Source organism: Fukomys damarensis, unplaced genomic scaffold (assembly GCF_012274545.1).
Source record: "Fukomys damarensis isolate Sample0158 unplaced genomic scaffold, DMR_v1.0_HiC HiC_scaffold_33, whole genome shotgun sequence".
Classification (NCBI taxonomy): Eukaryota; Metazoa; Chordata; class Mammalia; order Rodentia; family Bathyergidae; genus Fukomys; species Fukomys damarensis.
In genome coordinates this window covers 50,817,552-50,837,854 of record NW_022900945.1, presented here as the reverse complement: position 1 = coordinate 50,837,854, position 20,303 = coordinate 50,817,552, and the positions used below count along the sequence as shown (strand labels likewise).

The 20,303-nt window shown below is 40.9% G+C and overlaps 2 protein-coding genes across 6 annotated transcripts in view; one reads left to right on the top strand and one right to left on the bottom strand.

The window, feature by feature from the left end:
* Window positions 1-5,007, top strand: part of Pdzk1 (PDZ domain containing 1) — a 34,013-nt gene extending 29,006 nt beyond the window's left edge. Inside the window, exons 8-10 of one of the 2 annotated variants that reach the window (XM_010629493.3) lie at window positions 2,014-2,232; window positions 2,828-3,118; window positions 4,738-5,007. In XM_010629493.3, the coding sequence (XP_010627795.1) occupies window positions 2,014-2,232; window positions 2,828-3,118; window positions 4,738-4,791 (564 nt within the window). In that variant the 3' untranslated portion in view covers window positions 4,792-5,007. The remainder of the gene's footprint in view (window positions 1-2,013; window positions 2,233-2,827; window positions 3,119-4,737) is intronic. The other variant, XM_010629492.3, reaches the window with a different exon arrangement.
* A 23-nt stretch (window positions 5,008-5,030) lies between these two features.
* Window positions 5,031-20,303, bottom strand: part of LOC104865783 (Golgi pH regulator) — a 37,497-nt gene continuing 22,224 nt past the window's right edge. For 3 of the 4 annotated variants that reach the window (XM_010629488.3, XM_010629490.3, XM_010629491.3), the window contains 8 exons: window positions 20,194-20,274; window positions 18,798-18,907; window positions 16,902-16,996; window positions 16,028-16,120; window positions 9,142-9,237; window positions 7,210-7,299; window positions 6,360-6,425; window positions 5,031-6,251 (listed from right to left, as the gene is read on the bottom strand). In XM_010629488.3, coding sequence (XP_010627790.1) covers window positions 6,045-6,251; window positions 6,360-6,425; window positions 7,210-7,299; window positions 9,142-9,237; window positions 16,028-16,120; window positions 16,902-16,996; window positions 18,798-18,907; window positions 20,194-20,274 — 838 coding nt within the window. In that variant the 3' untranslated portion in view covers window positions 5,031-6,044. The remainder of the gene's footprint in view (window positions 6,252-6,359; window positions 6,426-7,209; window positions 7,300-9,141; window positions 9,238-16,027; window positions 16,121-16,901; window positions 16,997-18,797; window positions 18,908-20,193; window positions 20,275-20,303) is intronic. The other variant, XM_010629489.3, reaches the window with a different exon arrangement.

Sequence of the window (20,303 nt, the reverse complement as noted above, 5' to 3'; positions counted from 1 at the left end):
TTTTTTTTTTTTTTTTTTTTTTTTTAACACCATGGTGTCCAATTCTGACAGCCCCAGTTGAGGAGGACCAGTGACAAGTAGCAGGGAAGAAGTTTTAGAAGCCACTGTGTAAGCATTTAGCTTGAACAAGCATGGGCTTTGGAGAAAGGACAGCATCTTCAGGAACTTTAAAGGTGATTGCATGTGCGTAGTAGTCTTAATTTTTCTGAGGTGATCTGTGGGGCACAGGTAGACCAAATACAGGGAGCTATTTCTGGCTTAAGAACTTGAAGGTGCCACAAATTGAGTGAGTCATTCCTGCACAGGGCTGAGCTCTCAGTTGGTGGAAAAAAGTCAAGCAGAAGCCAGCAGTATGGTGCTCAGCTGCTGTAAAGGGGATTCTGACATTTTCTTAACCTTGTGACAGAATGATGTAACCAACTTTTTTGTCTTGGTGAATGTGAGAATTTTGTTCTAAAAAGATGTCTGCCAGGACTGGGGATTTAGCTCAGTGGTTCTGCCACCTGCCTTGCAAGCACAAGGTCCCAAGTTCGATCCCTGGTGCCAAAAAAAAAAAAAAAAAAAAACCCAAAAAAAACAATGCCTGCTCCACTCCTCAAAGCTCCACAGATTGGGGTGGGGGTGGATCCCTGAAATATAGCAGTGAATAAATCAAACACCTACGAGGTTCCTGGCACCCACTGGATACCCAAATACCCAAGTGAATGAGTAAACTCATTAAATGTTTTAAACATTCATTTACTTTACCTCAATAACGTTGATCACTGACAGCTGAACCAGGTAACCAGAAGGGTCTGGGCTGGTGCGCCTCTCAGAAAGGAAACGTAGCCTTGCAGTTAGTAAGATGGCTGAATAACCAGAGGACCCCGAGATCTATTTCCAGCCAGGCTGCCACACTTAGGTGAGCCCACAGTGCTCACCTTCCTTTTCAATGACAAATGTCCTGGGTACTGTGGGCAGCAACTTAACCACTGACCCAAGTTCATACTGTACCCTGGTCTACCTTCCTGATCCTCTCAACTAGAATCCTCAGCCAGTCAGGGGCTTAATTCTATTGAGAAACATCAGTCAAAACAAAAAAACAAAAAACAAAAAACAAACAAAAAAACCCCAAACCCAAAAAACATCAGTCACAGGTGGGCATGGTGGTACTGTACGTAGAACCAGAACTCTGGGAGGAGGCTGAGGCAGGAACATCCCAAGTTTGAATTTAGGACCCTGTCTCAAAAAAAAGAGGGGAGAGGTCAGGGGATATAGTTCAGTACAAAGGCCCTGGGTCAACCCCCAATACCACCAAAAAAAGTCACGTTTGTTTTGTGCTGCTTTTGCATCCAAGACCCAGCAGTGCTTTCTGTTTATGAGTGGGGACAGCTGAGACAGCCTGGACATATAAAGATGGCAGGGAGTCTGGTATTACAGAGCTGCCAGCTGACGGTTACAACAATGAAGTTATTTACTGTTAGAATAGAGGAGAATCTAGCGCTGGAGCAAGTCAAATAGCAAACAGTTGGATTGACTTTTGTTATAACATGGGATCACCTTCTAATGAGTATTGTGTGTACAGGTTGGCCTGTTCGGTTTTGAGTCTTCAGTGGTAAAAAGGAGTGTTTTATTTCACCTTTTCTATCTTGATTTAAGGAGTGCCAAAGACCATCTTACTAAGGGGAGAAGAACCTGTGTACTCTGTATGAGGTGGTGGGCGACTCAGAGGCGTGTCGTCTTCTGAAAGAGGGCGGTGGAAGGGTGTGCAGTGATTTGCTAGGAAGACAGGCTTTTGGATCTTTATATAGAATCCTACACTGCTTTTATGTGCATATATGCGCCTGTGTACATATTTATCTAAGATTATTCTATAGCCAACCTGTCTTTTATACCTTTCCTGGCTGGAGTACCAGAGCAGTTTTACAGCCTACACTCAGATCCAGAAAAAGAACGTAACATGTGTTACACCTCCTGAGACCAGCCTATAAAGTGCAACTACTCATACTAGATTATTTTTTTTATTTTCAAAAGGCTAAATTTTCTCCATTTCTCTACTATCAAAATCAAGAACTGCCTAAGGGTTCTGTCAAGGAGGTTCCGGCTCCTGCTCCACTGGGGGCCTCGAGTCCAGACACTCCAGAGGAAGCAGGGGATCATAAGCCGAAACTCTGCAGGCTGGTTAAAGGTGAAAACGGCTATGGCTTTCACCTCAATGCGATTCGGGGACTGCCGGGCTCATACGTCAAAGAGGTATGGTAATCTGGTTCCAGCGGCCCTGTGAAGTCACACCTGGGAGTCTCAGCTTGTCCCGCCCCTAGATGTCTTAGTGGAAAGGTTCCGGAGGTTACACCGCATTTGGATTCAGATACAAACACTGTCCTGCACCCTCTTAAGTTAAGGCAGCATTTCATCTTTGCTTCCCAAACCTCGATGCCATCCAGTTCTTTAGACAGTCTCAAGTCCAACACCTCGAGCTGACGACACACTGCCAGCCCTGACTGGGACACCTGTTTGCCAGGGCATGTGACAAAATCCCCTCCTGGGTAGGGACTGGCCGCGAACAGACCATCCCTGTAGGTCTCAAGTTGAGTGTGAAGGGGACCTGTGCGATCTAATGCCTTCAGCCCGTAGTAATACTGACGCTATGGCGGTCCAGTTTCTACCGTTACTTTGAGTATGAAGTTATAGCTGTGATAAGTAGAAAAGTACTAAAGAACTTTTCTGTACTTCAAGGAGAAATCGAAATACGGTTATGAATAGATTTTCAGCCGCCTCTTCTGAAGGGCAGCCAGTCTAATGTGCTCTTTCCCATGCCGGAGCTGTTAACACAACCTCACATTCACAGGTGCAGAAGGGCGGCCCTGCCGATGCGGCCGGGCTGGAGGACGAGGATGTGATCGTTGAAGTGAACGGGGTCAGTGTGCTAGACGAACCCTATGAGAAGGTGGTGGACAAAATCCAGAGCAGTGGGGAGAACATCACACTCTTGGTCTGCGGAAGGAAGGCCTACGATTACTTCCAAGCTAAGAAAATCCCAATCATCTCCTCCATGGCTGACCCACTGGATGTGCGCCCCGATTCCGAAGAGGAAACACTGGCAGAGTCAGAGCATGACTCGCATGTGGAAAAAGAAAGAGTGAGTGTCACCATTTTATTCCTGATCTGTCTTACCCCAGAGTGTGGTATAGATTTTCTAAAATACTGGATGGGCCGAGGGGCTTGGCTCAGTGGTCCCACTGCCTGCCTCACAAGCGCAAGGTCCTGAGTTTGATCCCCGGTACCAAAAACAAAAACAAAACAAAACTGGAAAATATAATGTAAAGATATTTTAGAGGAGAGGAGGCAGAATATGGACAATTTCTTTTTTTTTGAGACAGGGTCTCACTGTGTAGTTGAGACTGACCTGGAACTCACAAAGATCCTCCTGCCTCAGCCTCCCGAGTGCTGGGATTACAGGTGTGTGGCACTGTGCCTGGCAGAATTTCTAATTTTCACAGCACTCAGTTGATAGCTATTATGTTATGTAGGGTTGATAAGGCAAGAAGTTAGTTTATTGAAATTCTAATGGAGAACACCAGAAGAACCTGAATCAGAATGTCTTGATAACAATTATGGTTCCGTCACTCCTCAGAAACAGATTTATTTGCTCTGCCCCACCTCTAAAACAGGGAACATTTATAGAATTATTACCATAATTATATTACCTAAGACTACCAAAATACTTTGAACAGTGAGTGGTACAGAAACAGAACCACAGAAGCAGTGATTAGGGACAATACTTAAAAATACAGTAATACCTGGGGTTCACGAACACTTCTATTTGCAAACCAAGTGGCAAAATTTTGCTTGTTTGCAGGTGCCACACTGGGAGACAAACAGGACCACAGCCCCTCCACCCCACATGGCCACCTTCCCCCAAATTGTAAAACAAATTAAGTTTGTAAGCCAAGGTATCACTGTTTCTTTATGGGGAGAGGTTAAACTTTCTGTATAGATTTGTTTTGTTTTGTTTTTTTTGGTACCGGGAATTGAACTTGGGTCTTTGTGCTTGCAAGGCAGGAAACCAAACTGCTGAGCTAAATCCCCAGCCCTTTCTGTATAGATTTGAATTGGATAAGTTCCTTGGTAGGTCTTGGTTTTTACATTTGGTAAAATTATTTTTCATATATGAATGAGGTCTACAAGCGAAATGACTTAACGAAGTTTGTCAAGTTGGGAATCTAATTTTTTCTATTATACAAATTCTACTGATTGGTGAATTATACTCGATGCATACACTGACTTATATCCTAGAAAGCTTAACAAAAAAGTACACTGGACGGACGGACCCTTTAACAAAAAAGTACACTGGACGGACGGACCCTTGACTTACTAACTCAATCGGTTCCTGAGGGCTGGTTGTAACTCAAGTTGGTTTTAAGTGAATACAGCGGAGATTGGGATGTTTACCTGGATACATGCTATAGGGAAGAGGCAGATGAATCTTCCATTAACCTAGTTAACCCAAGTTGTTTATGTCAGGCTGGTTGCAACTTGAGGTTCCACTGTATTTAGAAAAGTCCATGAGCGGTCCATTAAGAGATAAAGGCATTAAGAAATTTAATGTGTCTAATAGCAAGTTAGAAACAAGGCCAAGTGTTGGATTCATAATACCTGTCTTCTAGGGAGTGACTTCACTTCCTGACTTTAGAATCCACCGTCCTGCTCCTGATGCTCACCTTCCCCCACTTGTAAATCGTGTTTTCTTTTGCACAGGCCCACAGTACAGCCTCCAGTTCCTCCTCCAGTTCTGAAGACACAAAGATGTGATCAGAGCGAATCATGGCTTCAGCGGACAGGATTCCCACTAAGTCCCCAGAACTGCTGTCACGGAGCTGCCACCCACCCACTGTGTCACAGACTCTTGGAAACCACCATGTGTGACTGACTGCCACGGGGCTGCTATTACAGATGGCTTATTTGCTTTTTGTGATCTCTTCCAAGCTTCAGCTTAACTACACCTCTCTTATGACGGTATCTCTTTTAGAGGATCCTTGAGCTGATTCATGAATCTCCACAATATCAGTGCAGATAATTCAAATTATGCTTTTATAAAAATGTGGTTGCTAGACCAAGTACCATTAAAAATGTCAAGTATGCTCACCTTTTCCTCCCTTCCTTATTAGCTGGTATAACCTTAATATTAAGTGCTTTTGTTTTGGGTAATCTTCCTTTGCTTCTAGAAACCCCAAACGCTAAAATACAGAATAAGATTTTAGTCATAAAAGGAGACTTGAGGGTAATAACATTCAGAATTTTCTTAGGTTGCACTTGAGTATTTTAAAAAGGAAGAGCTTGAGTCCCAGGATAGAAAAGTGACTTTTTCCAGTTACTACTGTATCCCACAGCATGAGGAGATGGAAGAAAACATGGGCGACGACATCACCAAATGAAACGTATTCAGCACCCCCCTAATGGAAATTGAACTCAGGACCTTGTACTTGTGAGGCATTCTTAATACTAATTTAAAAGGAAATCTATTTCATTTGTCCACTACTTTTTTCCCAGGATACTTTTTTTGGTGGGGGGTTACTGGGGAACAAACTCAGGACCTTAAGCTTGCGAGGCAGGCAGCAGAAACCTTCAGCTAAATCCCCGGCCCAGGTCTCGGTTATTTCATCAATAGGGAAGGGGTTGGGGGAGGCAAGCTGCTAACCCAAGGTTTAGATCACACCAGCAGAAGCTATGCTTAACAAAGTGAACCCAAGGCCGAAGCGTTACCATCTGACTTTAATGACAGGCAGGCTTAAGGGAGAGCCGTAACCGTGCCTGCTGCACGTGGACATCTCCCGCCCCAGTTCAGTGTGGTCTCCTTCCCCTCTGCCCTGCCCCGGCCGCTTTGCTGGCTGCTGAGTACTCCCTTCTCTCTCATGTTCTAGCCGACGCTACTTGTCGCAGTATCAGCTGAGAAAGGTGCACGCATAGCGCGCTGCTACAGCATTTTGTTTAAAAATGTCGGGCCCTGGTCCCCTCCTCAGACTCAAATCCTGACGACACTGGCTTCCAAGTTTGTAATCTCGAGTTCAAGGTGTCATGTGCTTCTCTGGTGCCTGTTTGTGAGCCAAATAGAGGAATAATATGCTGGAAAGGGCGCTGACCAGGAAGATGACATCAAACCAACGGTGATAGAAGTTAAACTGCAGTTCTCCGAGGACTTCCGTGATGATGGTGCGATATTCCAGCGGCATGCTCATTCGGATCAGCAGTACGGACGAGACGAAGTACATGCCCTGTAATTAATCCACGGGTTACTTCGTAGTGAGGGACAGGGGAGAGGAAACTCAATTACTGAAAACATTTCTAGTATTTTAAACATAAAGCTAGTTTATTAAACTTACCATTATCTGCGCTAATAGCAGGACAATGACATTGGAGGACTTACTGCTCGAGATGGCATAAAAGAACTGTTAAAGGGAGAAGGGAGGAAAGGTGATTTAAAGCAGTACTGCTAGGTTCTTGTGAATAACATGGTTAACCTTTAATTAAAAGTGTCTCTTCCATGCCACAATCTTGTATAGAACAAATCAGATGATTAAGGCTATAAAGAGACTTCAAACGACTGAAGTTAGCTTCCCCTCCAGGCAGCTGGTGGTTTTAGGTGTTGGTACATATGAAAGAATTCTTATGCTGTCAAACTTCAGAAACCGATGGATCTGACCTTAACATTACCACACAACTCCAGGACACGCCAAAAGCATTAATGGGCCCCTGTGCTAGATGACCAGAGACCTGTCCCTGTCTTAACTCTTTCAAAAAGGCTTTCAGATCTTGAAATCTCTACCTTTTCTACCAGAGAGCCCCGCCCCACCAAGAAGGCTTCCTACATCGACCTGAAAACAGCTGAATGTTCTGTTTCCTTGCTTCTATATCTTTACTAAAGACTTTCACAATTATTCTCCTGACCTCAAATGTCTGCTGAATGCCTGCCACGTGCCAAGTTCTATTACAGAAGATGGTGAAACATCCAGGAACAAAACAAACCCTTGTTACTTCTAGACATTATCTGTGACGGGTGGGTGATGGCATATACTCTCATACATTTTAAGTAGCAGTTAATATTTTTATCCTGTGTATGTCTTTAAAACTCTTGATCTTAGGAGGGCAGAAGTCTCGGGTGGCTGACATTTCATGGTACCGTATGTAATTAAATAGTACTTAGGTATCTTCTAACACTGCAATAGGACATACCTTGGTAAGGGTGATCAGCAATCCTCTGATGGAGGTGACAATGATTATTCCGACGAGAATGAAGGAAATGTGTTGGGACCAGAACTTCACCTGTCACCGTCATAAGAAGAAATAATCTGTTAAGTGTATTCAGAAAGATGTGATGGTGAGATGGAGTTTCTACAGACCCTACCCCTTTCTAAGGGCTGAAAGAGTGGTGAGTGAAACTTCGGTAGGAAGACTGCAGTAAATATTAGCCAGTGAATCAAATCTTAAAGACACAAAGCAAGTATAGTGAAATGAATAAAAATAGCACTAATAAAACAAGCTAAGGACACATTTACTGTGATAAGAAATTGAAACAAATTTCAAACTCAACAGTACCATGGTTATGTTTTGGTACCGGGGATTGAACTCAGGACCTTGCTCTTGTGAAGCAGGTGGCGGCACCACTGAGCTAAATCCCCAGCCCTCGTGGTTATTTTTAATATCTATGAATGATAGTTCTCTCATCACACAAAACTTCAAGAAACAGACCTCAGCTGTATTCTAGGACACAACATCTGTATCACATACTTTTGCCGCCTTCCGCACTGCTTGACAGAAGCAGTTGGATTCAGTCCTGAAAAGCATCTGAGGAAGAGCTGCTACTGCTGCAAGCAAGAGTCTTGCTATTCAGAGTATGAAATGCGGAAGGCACAGGTGGATTACGGACGGACTGTACACATGGCGAGCAAGCAGCGTCAGGAGGCGGTGAGAAGGAGACATTTCTAAAATGCGAATGAGTAAACCATGCAGGCCAACTCTGCTCTGGTTCCTGCCTACTTAGCTGCGGCTGAGCTAGGAGCCATGTCCTGGGAGCCTGGAAGCGGCAGGCAATCCATGTCTAGAATGAGAGCCCAGTTAAATGCCCCGCACCGGGACTGTCCTTTTAACAATGTTTTGTTACACTGGGGCAGTGGGGATTGAACCTAGAGCCATCACACTGAGCTACATCCCTAGACCTTTGTTTATTTTGTATTTTGAGACAGAGTTTTGCCAAATTGCTCAGGCTGGGCTGGAACTTGCAACCCTCCTGCCTTATCCTCTGAGTGCAGGGATTACAGGTGTGCACCACCATGCCTGGCTGACACCAGTCTTATTAAAGTGTCAGCCCAAATCACTGCCCACACGTATATTTAGAAGATGTATTCGTCTATGAATAAGGGCACTGAACTTGAATGGGAACAGGGGTGTGTTTAGGACAATGGTTTTATCAAACAGAAAAGATGATTTTGAAAAACATCCAACTTTGCCTGCTGCTTTGCTACTTCGCTGCTGCCTGTCTTCTTCCTGCCTTGCTGTGCCGTGGACTGTTTCTCCGCTCCCATGCCCCTCACTATGCCACCCGTGTTGCACCTGGCCGGCAGTGCACTGAAACCTCTACAAACTGAGCTTCCGTAAACCTTTCCTCCTTTAAAAAAAAAAGAATCAATCAATCCAACTCTGTACGGTTGACAGTTAGCATCTTTAGTCTAAAGTCCACATTAATTGATAAGGATCATTTATTTTAGAGCTGAAATTATTTCAGGTCTACCATGTAACACTAATTGGTAGTTAATTTTCTACCAGGGGAATCAAAGGTGAGTTATGTACTGGAAGAGCTCATTAAGGAGCACAGAGAGAAGGATCTGAGTACTAGGTGGGGAGAAACTGGCAGAATAGTAGCTGGCTACAGAGAAGCAGAGGAGGAGGAATAGTAGAAATAATCAGAATCCATGAAAATTACTTATGCATTCATGGCAAGAACAGGAAACCTGGCCCAGTACAAATGTGCCCTGTGAACATGTCAGCTATGCAGAGGACCATGGGGAAGAGCAGACGCAGAAGCAAGTGCTCAATGTAGAGGAAGTAGCCTTAACAAAGTCACATCAGTCAAAACAAGAATCTGCAAGATCTTCATAGAACTCTTACGTCAAACTGAATTCCTAGGTAATTCACAGTGATCTCAATGCCTCTTGTGACAGGATCAGTTTTCCCAACTCGATCAAAAACAATATTGATGGTTGCCTGCAGAGACACAGACCTCTGTATTAGTGCATCTTAATTACTAGTTTACAAAGTGAGTCAGAATATAACACGTCTTAGATGCTGATGTTTCAAAAAATGCAGTTCTACTCAATCAAAAACATATATAGGAAGTCTGTTTAGGCAAATGAAAGTCTCTCCATCCCATTTTATTTTCTGTAGTCAAGAGGGATAAAGCTATGGCATAGAAATCATAGTTTATCAGAAGCCAGAAAGGTTCATGAAGTCTGAGCAAGAGTCCAGAAACTCCAAAGTCATTCCTTACAGTTGTTTTCTGAATGCTCTCAGAGCAAAGAAAAAAGTTATAGCTAGTAAGCAAAGGAAATTGAATGATGAAAAATATCCAAAGATCCCCAAAGTGACATTTATAAAAAGGAAAGGGGCGGAGGACAAATGAAAAACAGTAACAAGGTAATTTTAAATCTAACCATTTCAATAATCACATTAAATGGAAACAGTAATCAGGTGAGTAAACTCAGACGCTGTCCTGTGGCAGTTTTCACGGACAATACAAACGTGAATGGGGTTGGCTGTGTTCCAATGCAGCCTTATTTACGGAAGCAAGCAGACTTTGTCTGTGGACTCTAGGTTGCTAGTCCCCGGTCTAAACATGCCAGTGAAATGGCAGGCACTGTCAGACTAGACAAAAAGCAAGACCTAACTAGTGTATATGTTGCCTACAAGAAACTCACTTTAAATATAAAGATGTAAACAGGTTAAAAGTAAAAAGATGGAAAGGAGATATGCTGATCCTAATAAAACAAAAGATGGCTGTCTACTGTAACATCTGATGAAGGAGATTTTATAACAGAAACTATTGCTTTGTAGAAGGACCATTTCATAATAAAAGCAAAAATCACTTAAAAAAGTTACATAAGGATCGTAAATGCTTATACAACCCAAACCAAAGCTTCAAAATACATGAAACAAAGACTGATAAAAAGAAAAAAAGAAAAATAGCCAAATCCAAATAGTCGGGCCTGTTCTCTAAATAGCTGATAAAATAGAGAATCAGTAGGGATAAAGAAAATTTAAATAATACTATCAATCAACTCGATCTAACTGACAGAGCGCTCCAGCAAGTAAGCAGAGTACACACCCTACGCCAGTGCACACATGGCATCTACCACGCTGAGTTTAGTTAACTATTCTGGCATGGAACACAAGTCTTGATAAATCTTTAAAAGATTCAAATCATACAAAATATTTTCTTAGATTACATAAAATTAAGTTAGAAATCTATTAAGAGAATGATATTTGGAAGAGTCTCTCCAATATTTTAAAACACACTTCTAAATAACCTATGAGTCAGAGAAGAAATCAAAAGAGAAATAAAATGTGGGGGGGGTACTGGAGAGTGAACCCATGGCCTTCACACTATGCTGTGTACGTCCCCAGTGCTTTTTAAAATTTATTTTGAGAAAGGATCTTGTTAAGTCGCTACGTTGCAAGGCGAGGCTCAAAATTGTGGTTCTCCTGTCTTAGCTTCCCAAAGTGCTAGGATTACAGGTGTGCAACACCATGAGCAGAAAGCATTTTTAACTGAACAGAAATAAAAATACAGTATACATTAAAAGCTGAAGTTCAGCTGGGCGTGGTGGTGCATGCCTTTAATCCCAGCACTTGGGAGGCTGAGGCAGGAGGACTGCTGCAAGTTCGAGACCAGCCTGGGCTACATAGTGAGTTCCAGGTCAGTCTCAACTACATAGTGAAACCCTGTCTCAAACCCCCCCGCCACAAAAAAGCTGAAGTTCAAACAGTACATAAGAAGATATTTATCACAATAAATATCAGAAAAGATCTCCAATGATCTTAGTTTCTACCTTCATAAGGTAGCAATGACCCAAATAAATAGTAAAGAGCAGAGCAGGGCTGGGGATTTAGCTCAGTGGTTCTGCCACCTGCCTCGAAAGCACAAGGTCCTAAGTTCGATCCCTGGTACTGCCCCCGCCCCAAAAGAGCAAACAGATATCCATGAAGTAGAAAGCAGAAAAATACAGAAAATCATTTACCCAAAACTGACTCTCTAAAAAGTTCAATAAAATCAATAAACTGCCACTATCCTGACAAGAAAGAAAGAGAAGACACAAGTAGTCAACATCAAGAGATACTACTCTATACCCACAAGGATGGCTATAATAAAAAAGCTAGATGATAACAAGTACTGGCAAGGAGGTGAAGAAACTGAGCCTTTATATATTGCTGGCAGGAATGTCAACTGGTGCCATCATTCTGAGAAACAGTACGGCAGGTCTTCAGAGAGCTAAACACACAGTTAGCATAGGACACAAATTCCGAAACTAGCCATTATATAAGAGAAATGAAAACATGGCCACTGAAACACTTACATACAAATATTCACAACAGCATTATCAATATTGGCAAAAAGTGGAAACAATCTAAGTGTTTATCAATTACTAAATGGATAAACAAAATACATTACCCATACAAAGAAACGAGCACTATATAGCCATAAGAAGGAATAATATTCAGCCATAAAAAGGAATGAAGATGCTATAGCACAGATAAACCTTAAAAATTTAAGCTAAGTCAAAGAAACCCATTACAAAAGACCACAGATTGTCTGATTCAATGCATCTGAAATATCTAGTATAGGAAAACCTAACAAGAGAAAGCACATCAGTGGCTGCCTAAGGCTGGGAGGGTAAGAATTGAGGGAGTAGGGAGTGTGGGATGCTTTTCGGGTTGATAATGTCCACAGGCTGACTGCAGTGATGCTGTGTAACTCCGCGGACATACTAAGATCTCCTGAATCCTATGCTAAGTGGGTGAACTGTAGGGAACTATGTCTTCCTCACCGTTAAAACAGCTGACAGCTCAACAGATGTCCTACATATTGAAAGGATTGACATTATGAGCAATTATATCCCAATAAATTTGAAAATCTTAATAACAATGGGCAAATTCCTTGAAAGACACAAACTGCAAGGTTTCACTCAAGAAGCAAAAACAGATAAACCCAATAATGCTTCTGTTTTTTAAAGAATTAATTGGTAGTTAAAAATATTTCTGCAAGGAAATACCACACCCAAAAAGGCTTCATCTGTAAATTTTATCAAACACTTAAACAATAAAATTCCATACAAACTTTCCCACTAGTCAGAAGAGGCAGCACTTTTCAACTTATTCTCTAAGGTCAGCATTACTTTGACACTAAAACCAAACAAAGACATAATATTAAAAAATCATCAGGTATGTTGAAGCACAGCTGTAATTGCAGCATTCTGGGAGGCTGAAGCAGGAGGATTGCAAATTAAACCCTGCATGGGCAACTGAGCATATTACTGCAAGACAATGTCTTAAAATATAAAAAAGGCTGAGGATACAGCTCAACGTGAAGACCTTGGTTCAATTCCCAGTATATATAAAAAAAACAAAACAAAAACAAAACCACACCAACCAAACAAAAACCAATGAAATTAATTCACTATAATGACAAACTAAAAAAGAACTGTATGATCATTTTAATAGATGTAGAAAACTGACAAAAAACTCACACTATTTCAATTAATAACCTGAAATAATGATAGAAAGAATTTCCTAAAGCTGACAGAGGCAATCAGAGTGGATGCTTTCTCCCTAAGATCAGGGAAAAGTCCAGGACAACTCCTCTTGCTACTTCTACTCAACTTTGCACAATGCAGTAAGGCTAAAAGAGGAGAAAAAGCAGAAAGGAAAAAAAGGGAAGGAAAGGAGAGAAGTTGAGAGGGGAAGGGGAATAAAAGGGAAGGAAGGGAGGGAGGACAGGGAAAAGATCTAAAGAAAAGGAAACCCACACTGCAAAGCAAGAAGAAAAACTGTCCACAATTCCAGATTCCTGACTGTCTATGAAACATATAAGAGAGCTTCTAGAAATAAAAAAGGAAGGTTAGCAAGTTGCAGGATATGAGATCAGTACAGAATAATTAATTATATAAGTATTAACAACAGTCAAATTGAAACAGTTTTAGCAAAGTATCAAAATATACTTAGATATAAATCTGACAAAAGCTGTGACTCAAACATTAAAAACTGTAAAACACTGATGAAAGAAATTACAAAAGATCTGAATACACAGAGGTTTATAGCATGTTCACAGATTAGAAGACTCATTTTTAAGATATTACTTCCTGGGCCGGGGATTTAGCTCAGCGGTTCGGTGGCCTGCCTTGCAAGTGCAAGGACCCGAGTTCAATCCCCGGTACCCCCCACCAAAAAAGATATTACTTCCTTTGAATTGATCTACAAATTCCATGTAATTCCAAGACAAATTCCAGCAAGTGTTTCTGTAGGAACTAGAAAGCTGATTATAAACTTCATATGGAAATATAAGGACACATAAAGAAATATAAGAATTGACAGTATATGACTTCAGGCTTATTATAAAGCAATGATTGAGACAGTACGGTACTAGCACAAATAAAGGCAAACACTGCACACCAACAGGATGAATAGAGAGTAAATGTACAGACCCACACTGAAAGGCAACTTAATGTAGGAAGAATCATCTTTTCAACAAATAGTGCTAGAACAACTGGATATCTTCATGCAAAATGATTAACTTGTATCCATGTTTAATCATATTAAAAATTAACTCATGATGGATCATAGACTAGAATGTTAAAACCATAAAATTTCTATAAAAAAAAACCTTTGTAACCCTTGGCTAGGCAAAGATTTCTTAGCTCTGAGACCAAAAACACAATCCACAATAGGAAAAACAAAAAATTAACCCCAAAAAACAGAAACTGCTATGAGAATGAAAAGTCAAATCTACCGGTAAGAACCAAAATACTCAAAAATCACATTTTGATAAAGGATTTCCAGAATATTAAAAAATTACCCCCCCAAAATACAAACCCAATAAAAAGAAAATAAACACCCTAAGCAAAAAAAAAAAAAAAAAAAAAAAAAAAAAAAGCAGAAGAGTTGCATAGAGACTTCCAAAGAGGACACAGCTCACGAATGAGCACAGGAAAAGAAGCTACACATCTTTAGGTATGGAAATTCCCCATCGGTGTTTGGGAGATTCAATACTTCCAATCTACTAGAATGTCTAAAATTAGTAAGACTGACCAGGTGGGTGTCACTGAGGTACAGAACAACTGAGACTCTTTTATACCACAAGTAGGAGTGCAAACGGTACAATCTTTTTGGAAAAGAATTTGGCCGTTTCTTCAACAGTTAGACATCTGCCTTATGAATCAGATATTTCACCGTAAGTGCTCCTCCAAGAGAAAAGAGCATACGTGTAGACTTACACAGCTTTACTTGTAATATCCCCAAACTGGAATCAACCAAATACCCACCACCAGGTAAATGGTAAACATAGAGTGGAATACAACTCAGGAATAAATTACTGATATACACAGTAACACCGATGAAACCTCAAAAATCACGCTGGTAAAATAAGCCAGACAGAAAAAGGAACACTTATATAAAATATCAATTAATATCTACAGAGAGCTGAGCCAGTGCCTGGGGACCGGGTGTGTGGGAGACAGGCCCTACAAAGAGGCAGGAAGAGTCCTCCTGAAAGTGGTGGATAAATATATTCTGTATCTGAACCTTTTCTATTCCACACCAGGGATCGAGCTCAGGACCCTGTGCTTGTGAGGCAGGTGCAGTGCCACTAAGCTAAATCCACAGGCCTAGACTCTGTACCTGAATTGTGGTGCTGGTTGTTGCACAGGTATAGACACCTATCAAAACTTACCAAACTGTATGCTTAAAATATGCCAATTGTACCATAATAAAGCTCTTAGTAGCTCCTCTAAGGGCTGCATCTCAAGAAAAAAACCTTTCAGTAGCTTGGATACCTGAATACACTATCTTCATTCATCTTTTCTCAATGAAAAATCATCTGAGTGGTAATGATTTCCATTTATTATAACATTAGATTCATTAAAAAAAAAAGGAAGGGGATCAAGAGATGAGTGGGGGGGAAGGAGGGAAAGGAAATGAGATGTAAAAGAATTAAGTGTCTATGTACCAATTTTCTACAAGGAATGTAAACATTATGTACTACAAACGTGTACTAATAAAAAAATCTATGAATCTATATTGATCAATATTAGCAAACTGACAAAGTTCTTCTTTGCGCAAACACAGCTCTAGTAGGTACCACCTTCACAGATGTTGAAAATTCTCTTCTGACTAGCCCTCCAATTTCTATTATAGACAGGACTTTGTCAAGCGGGAAAATCACACCAGCCTTTACTATGACCACATTTAAATCCATGAATACAAGCAAATGAGCTGGAAGTGGAGACTAACAAACATAAACCGCACACAAAGAATTAAAACATTTAAGGGAAAACCACAAAAGAGTAAGAGCAATAAGCCCCCGAGATGAATGTACCTGCAGAAATACATTTAGAATTTATCTTGGACTTACATTTTTAGGCAAACAGGTAATTAAAAAGGCTATGTGGTTTCTGTTCTGAGCTGAAAGTGGGAATTGGGATTACACAGTCATATACTCAGGTAATATGGAAAGCACAGCAAACCAAAACGCTTAAATCGATTTATGCTTCATAACCTAAGGCCCTATAAATAATTCCTGACAAGGGAAAATAAAATAAAACCTCCCTTTCTAGATCCTCAAAAAAAGGAGGAGGGGGAAACGAGTGCGTGCAGAGATGTGAAAGATCACGTTCTCGTTGGTTCAACTCAATTTGGAACTGACCTCACTCAATGTGTTAATTAAACCCACTGCAGCTTGTGGTCTTCCCCAGGGAAAAGCACCGAACTCTTGATAAAATATACTTACCATGAAAATTTTCCAAACACAGTAAATAGAGAAAAAGTAACCCAGAAAATTAAAATATTTTCCTTTGAAAGTTTTGGAATATTCTATTCTTTCCTGGGGAAAAACAATCACAAAATTTGGTTAGTCTCATATAAACTTAACTTCAACAAAAGAATTCCTCTATGAATCACTATTGATTATAATATTAAAATAGTAACAGTAGCAGTGACCAACATTTGTTTCAGCCAGACACTGGGACAAATATCTTATGGGCATTAGCTAAACTTCACAACACTTATGAAATATGTTCTAATATCTTAATTTTACAGATGAGGAAACTGAATGTTAGAGACGTGAATAAGCTTGCCCAAGCAGGTGCACTAGTAAGTGGGCTCAGGTCTGTCTCCAAAGCCTATGTTAGTTAACCTTTATCCTATGAAGCTACTCTGAAAAAGAATTAAAAAGTTTGCAATCATTAAGATTTTGCATACTTATATTGTATATTAACTGTACATAGGAAAGTTAGGATACTTTCTGATCTGAGTCCTTTAAAATAGGGCTAAACCATGGCGGTAACATTACTAACTTGTAAGGGAATAAAAGGAAGCAAAGGAGCTACCAGGTATCTTTATCCTGGGTCAGTAGGAAGAGGTACCTCCTTCACAGATGCTGAAAATTCTGACCATCCTTCCAATTTCTACTACAGACAGTGTTCCTGTAAGGGTTTTGCCAGTGACAGAAACAAACTCAAGAAGAGTAATTCCTCATTCTCAAATGCCTCATGGCTCATAAGGAAGCTGTGAGGTGTCTCTTGCCCTGCCTGGTCATAAGATACTAATAAGCTCTCTTCAGTCATATTGATAAAAAAGTCATAGTGAGTTTCCTGGCGCTATACCTTGGTTGCATATAGATCAGTTGTTTCAAGAAAAAGCTGCCTGCTTAGTTCTTCCAAAGCATCCACTTCCTGTTGAATAAGAGTAAGATCTGGCACGAAATGGACATCAAGGTTTAAATCACAGAGAAATTTTAAAAAATAGCAGTAAGGAAAGCATTTGCTGTTGTATTTTTCCGTAGCGGATTCTAGGAACCACCTGGCTTTTCAGTTCCAGTTTCGGATCCAGAGTGCTACCTCACCACATCAGAGCAGTCTCCCTGACTCTGACATGGCTCAGAACATCACCACAACGGTCTCCTCTCAGTTTCACCCAACCCAGACAGATGCCTTTTGGTATGTTTTTTGCTTTATTTATCTTATTAAGTCACATGCAATGTAATAAGAGCTGTAATAAAGCCTAACTTTCTCCTATGTTATCTGAAGAAATACAACGCTCGGAACGGAAACTGATATTGAGTGCTAACACAGGCTGGGGTTCACAGACGTTACCTTCTTTAGCTCTTTTATAGACAGTCTCTTCTTTTATTCTCCCAACAATCCCAAGAGACAGGTAAGGAAAGTGAAGCTCAGAGGTTAAATGACAAAGTTATACAACAGCTGTGGATGCAAAGTGAGATCTGCCTCACTTCAAGGCCTATTGTTTCCACTAAGCTATGCTGTTTTCCAAGAACTCAGTAAGTAGTCTTAGTCTCCTCATTCAGAAATTGGACTCAGAGAGGTTAAATCATCCGAGGCATCTGGTGACTTATTAAAGCAGTTAAAAATTACACATTTGGTTCTTATGGATTTTTAAGTAATAAAAATAGTGAAGATAGCCCCTTCTAAAACAGAATCATTGACTTGAATCTAAATCTTAATTCTCTCTGTGACTTTTCCTATTATTACCAAAATCAACAAGTGTCCTTAGTTCCCTCAGCAATGGCTGTTCTTGGCAACATCCAAACCACCAAAACAGCAGGACTGAACTAGCTTCACCCGCCTCTCCTGGAATCAGACGCTAAGATGCTCGAGGAGAGGTACATGGCACTCTCTTCACTGCTCTATCACCCAGCACTTTGCCTGGGAACAGGAGACACGAAGTCAATGTTTCTGGATTAAATCATTCCTCTTTCTCTGCCATAATCACCTTGCCTTTCTTTGGTCTTAGTCTTAGCCGAATTTGATACCAGAAGGATATAAGGCATAATTCATACTAATACATTACATCCTTCTCCTCCAACTGAAACAAAAGGGACTGTATTTCCCTAGTCCAGAGAAGAAAGTGTGTGTCTGATTCTCAGAATCCCCGATATTTTAAACTCAAAGCCTGGGAGCTATACACCGATTTGATTATTCAACTTGCAAATTAGTTTAACACATTTCAACTAGGTAGGCTAGGAACAATCTATCAATCCAATCATCTTGACTTTTTAACCAAAAAATTACTGGAGAAGGAGAGATACTTAAAATTTGTTTAGGAACACTACCTACTTTAAAAAAATGAGCACTTAGCAACCCATATACAAACCACCCATTTTAGTGAGACATTATGTTTTGTGGTGTTTCTTCAGGGTTGAGAAATGTAATACTGTAGTGGAAAGAACTATGAAGAGGAGACCACAGGTCTGTTTCTAGAGTTGCCACAAACTACGGTATGATTTAACCCTTTGGGTCAATTTTCTCATCTGTAAAGCGGAAATACTGACTTTTTAAGCCCTCACCAGCTCAAAGAAAATAGTTTTATGATCTTTCATGGGTGTTGGAAAGATAACAATACACATTGTATTTCCTAAGCCTATTTCTGGCCCATCTGGACTCTGATGTAGTCAGGCACCTTGGAAGGGACCATCCCAAGACTATTTTGTTCTGCCCTTGGCCCAGAGTGTAGAAAGAATCAAGCAGCAGGATAAAGGATACTTTCACTTCCTGGAGCCGAAGCAGTAACACTCTTTAATATTCCCCAGAATCCTGAAGGCTTGTTAGGCACCTCTCCCCTCTGGAACATAGTTCTCCGTGCCATTGCCATCCTGAAATAAAAGAACACACAAAACCTCATCAAGGAAGCAGATTCTCAGAGCCCAGTTTCATCCACTTTCCAAAGGCAAGTATGAAAATCAAATTATTCTGCCAAGATTATTAACAAGCTCAGCAGTTGTCCTTAGCTAGGTGTGGCTCACTGTTCTAAGGGCTCTTCAAGTCTTACTATATTATTACCTTTATTTTAACAGGTGAGGTGCGGTAATGCATAGACCAAGGATTCAAATTAGTGTGATTTCAAAGCATACGTCTATCATGATACAGATTTCTATGACACCCACTTTGAAAACAAATGAGTTGTGAGCAAAAAAATAGTGCTGAGTGAAATAAACCAGACACACAAGCTTAAATACCAAATGGTATCTCATTTGAGTGAGGCAAAGTACAAAGAAAATAATAAAGGATGGACGGCAAGGGACAAAGGAACAGATCTCTCGCAATAGGGAAGTGGTCCAAGGGAACACATGAGAGGGTGAGGAGGAGGGGACCGGGAGATGAGAGGAATAAAGATGGATCATGCGCCGTGTAGAAGCCCCTCTGTACTCATCCTTGAGTGTGGAGCTGCCGGTGGGAGCTTGTTGGAGGGAGCACCCCATCCCCACCCCCAGGCCCAGGCCAACAGTGCTGCACCCACTGTGCCCTGACTGGGATCCCCCACCCCAACAGTGACGATTTCGGAAAAATGAAAGTATTCATTTATCCACTGACATCTGGTGAGCCCGTGTCTCAGTATTTCCGATCCTGGCTACTTCCCACAGAGAAAACAAGTCCTTTTTTTGGGCCTTGTTAATGGTAGCAGAAGAAAGGGCTTCCTTTCTGATTCCCTGCTGGTGGGGTGGGTGCCCAAGGGACCCCTGTGGCCCCTGCCCATGGCCAGCTTCCTGCTGATGAACATGCAGTTTGTATTGTTTTAGGAAACCAGGCTATTTTTGTGAATAAAACAAATGCATATTTGTGTCAAAAAAAAAAAAAAGACGTGCCATGTTCAGGAGAATAATAACCCCAATCAATGTCAACACTATGTGCCGTAACAGGAGCTAAGACAAAGAATGTCAACAAATATGAAAAAGGGAATAGGAGAACCTGAAGAGGAGGGGAGGGAAGGGTAAAGGGATTAAAGAAAAACAAGCTGTAAGATCTATAAGTGACTACTCCCCAAGATGACTGTCAACTTTGTGAATTGCAAATATGTACTAATTTAAAAAAAAAAGAAATTAGCTGCTAGAATCAAATTGTCACATTTTGTTGAGAAATTATAAGAAAGTGATGCTGTTACCTTTTCTTTTTGCTTATGATCATATCCATGGTTTGAAGCAGTCGCCGTTCCAGTGCTAGGATATCTGTGTCAGTCACATTCCTACAAGAAGTATAAACTGTTAGCAATGT